Source organism: Triticum aestivum, chromosome 4B, assembly GCF_018294505.1.
Source record: "Triticum aestivum cultivar Chinese Spring chromosome 4B, IWGSC CS RefSeq v2.1, whole genome shotgun sequence".
In the NCBI taxonomy this organism is placed as follows: Eukaryota; Viridiplantae; Streptophyta; class Magnoliopsida; order Poales; family Poaceae; genus Triticum; species Triticum aestivum.
This window is the reverse complement of record NC_057804.1, coordinates 568,152,241-568,154,596: the sequence shown is the minus strand read 5'-3', so window position 1 is coordinate 568,154,596 and position 2,356 is coordinate 568,152,241. Positions and strand designations below refer to the sequence as shown.

The window sequence follows — 2,356 nt, the reverse complement described above, 5'->3', positions numbered from 1 at the left end:
TTCGCTGGAGAGACCTTCAGATTTGATAGAAAAGAACAGAGAGAGAAGGTAGAAATGGACTGAGGACTAGAGTTCCCCTCTTAATTACTACGCCCCAAGCATTACAGGACGCTACAATAAGAAAAACAAGTAAACGGGCCGGCCCGCGCCTTATACAGGCCGAAACGAAGGACAAAAGCGCCTCAAAACGAATCTGCAAGCTGCTAAAGATCAGACGGATGGGCAGTCGACTGAGACGCGAAGTCTGATTTTTAGCACCTCCGTTAGTCTATTGTCATGGCTAGTGAGATGTTAGCAAAACAAGGAACAGATGATAGATTATCATTTACAATTTTGACTTACACAGAACTGAAACGGTTTGGTAGGGTGGTGATACCATGCAGTATCATCCATTCATCGTATATCCTATACCAGAGGGAAGCTTTGCTTCGTTATTGGTTTGGTTTACATGCTGAAACTGTAATAGATTAGGCTTTTCTTTTGTTGGATATATTTGACGAGGGGAGGGGTGTAGTCAGAGGTGCCTCCCGGCCGGGACACGGAGGCTGCCTTTCTCCCAGACGCAGTAGTCCTTGCCGTGCGCCGCGATGTGGAAATCCGACGGCACCACGCCACCCACGTCGTACCTCGTCCCGATCTTGACGATCACCCTCTCGTCGACGACGGCCACGTACAGGTCGGCGTCGGCGACGAGGATCCGCAGCTTGCTCCCGGCGTGGACGCCGTTCCGCGCCCTGATCGCCGTCAGCTTGGTCAGCTCCACCTTCAGGTTCCACTCGAACATGTGGTCGTAGAACTGCATCGCGATGATGTGTTACGTACGTACAGAGGAGAGGCGTACACAGTTGAAGCGTGAAGAGGACTTACGATGCAGGGGGGCCCGGGGTGGGTGAGGATGTAGGCGTAGCCCTGCATCACCTTGTCCGCCGGGAACGGCCACAGCTTCTGCGTGGACCCGGTGTCGTGGTTGTCGACGAACGTGACGGCCCTCTCCGGCAGCCAGCCGATCATGCCGGCCGCCTTCCCGGACCGGTCGCGCAGCCGCCACAGCTCGCCCTGCACGCCCGCCTGCAGCACCCCCTTGGTGGCGAAGTCGAACGCCATGACCGACGGCGACGCCGCCTCCACCCAGTCCACCAGCCCCTGCCGGCACAGGTCCTGGTTGTGCGACGGCCTGCCGTCGCCGTCGTAGGCCAGCGGGTTCCATACCTCCGCCACCACGAAGCTCGGCTTGACGTCGTCGATGTAGTTCCTGGCGACGGCGGGAGAGTAGCCCTTGACGAAGTCGAGGCGCCAGCCGTCGAATCTGACGTCGGTCCTGAGCCAGCGGAGCCAGTCGGAGAGCTCCCTCTGCACCCGCGGGCTGAGGTGGTCGACGTCGGGCGCCGCGTCGAAGCCGTCGCCGGTGTCGCGGTGCCCCGTGCCGTCCGAGTACGTGGCGTCGTCGGCGCAGACCTCGGCGGGGCCCCAGTCGAGCCAGACGTGGGTGACGCCGGCGTCGGCGATGTCGCCAACCAGGGCCTTGAGGTGGTTGTACCAGCCCCCCTGCTTCTTCCACGACTCCCAGTTGAAGCCCTGCGCGCATCGCATTGCATGGTCAGCTGAATCGAGTGGCACCACATGCATGTACCGAGTGAGTCATCACCACATTAACGTAGCTACTTACCTGGAAGAGGATCTGTGGCTTTGCGCGGGCCAAGTTATTACAGCAGCTGCAGAGTGCCACGAGAAGCAGCAGGCACAAGCTGCTGCAATGCTTCATCTGTTCTCGTCGGTCTTTGTGGAGAAGAGAATGGAATGGAATGGAGGATGGCCGGTGTTTGCGCCGCCGGGGCCGGGGATATGTATATATATAGGTGGTCGGAGGCGGCCGGGAATAATGGGTGGATATGGATGTGGATAGTATAGTACTACTGGATAAAAACATCGTCATGTAGTACATTAATGGTAGCCCCGCGTGGACTCTCGACAGTATACGGCGGCGGCCGGCGGACACGGAGGAGGAACCAATGGAGCAATCACGGCTCAAGGGTTTGCTTTGCCTGGAACGTCCTGCCGGTTACGGGCTACGGTGCTAATAACTACTCTACCATAGCACAGTGCTGACCGGTGGCTCGATCCCCGTCGCATCCTCTTGTTGAATAAATTCGTGACATGGCAGCCCTATCCACCGAGATATCCTGAGTCTGCAAAGGCGAGTCGAGTCGAGTCCATCACTCCCTCCATCACGAAACGGGAGAACCGACCCAACACGATCGAGCTCATCGTCAACTCAACTCATGCGGATGCACACGCAATTATCAACAGTTCATGGCCAACTTGGCCACAACCTCTACTCGGCAGTGTTCGGAATTTA

At 57.6% G+C, this 2,356-nt stretch overlaps 1 protein-coding gene across 1 annotated transcript; it reads right to left on the bottom strand.

The window, feature by feature from the left end:
- Window positions 1-297: 297 nt before the first annotated feature.
- LOC123089225 (alpha-amylase isozyme 3D) lies at window positions 298-1,808 on the bottom strand. Its single transcript, XM_044510951.1, has 3 exons — window positions 1,667-1,808; window positions 868-1,575; window positions 298-796 (listed from the first exon to the last, which is right to left on the bottom strand). The coding sequence occupies exons 1-3, from the start codon at window positions 1,760-1,762 to the stop codon at window positions 515-517; spliced, it is 1,086 nt and encodes a 361-aa protein (XP_044366886.1). The 5' UTR covers window positions 1,763-1,808; the 3' UTR covers window positions 298-514.
- Between the last annotated feature and the right edge of the window lie 548 nt (window positions 1,809-2,356).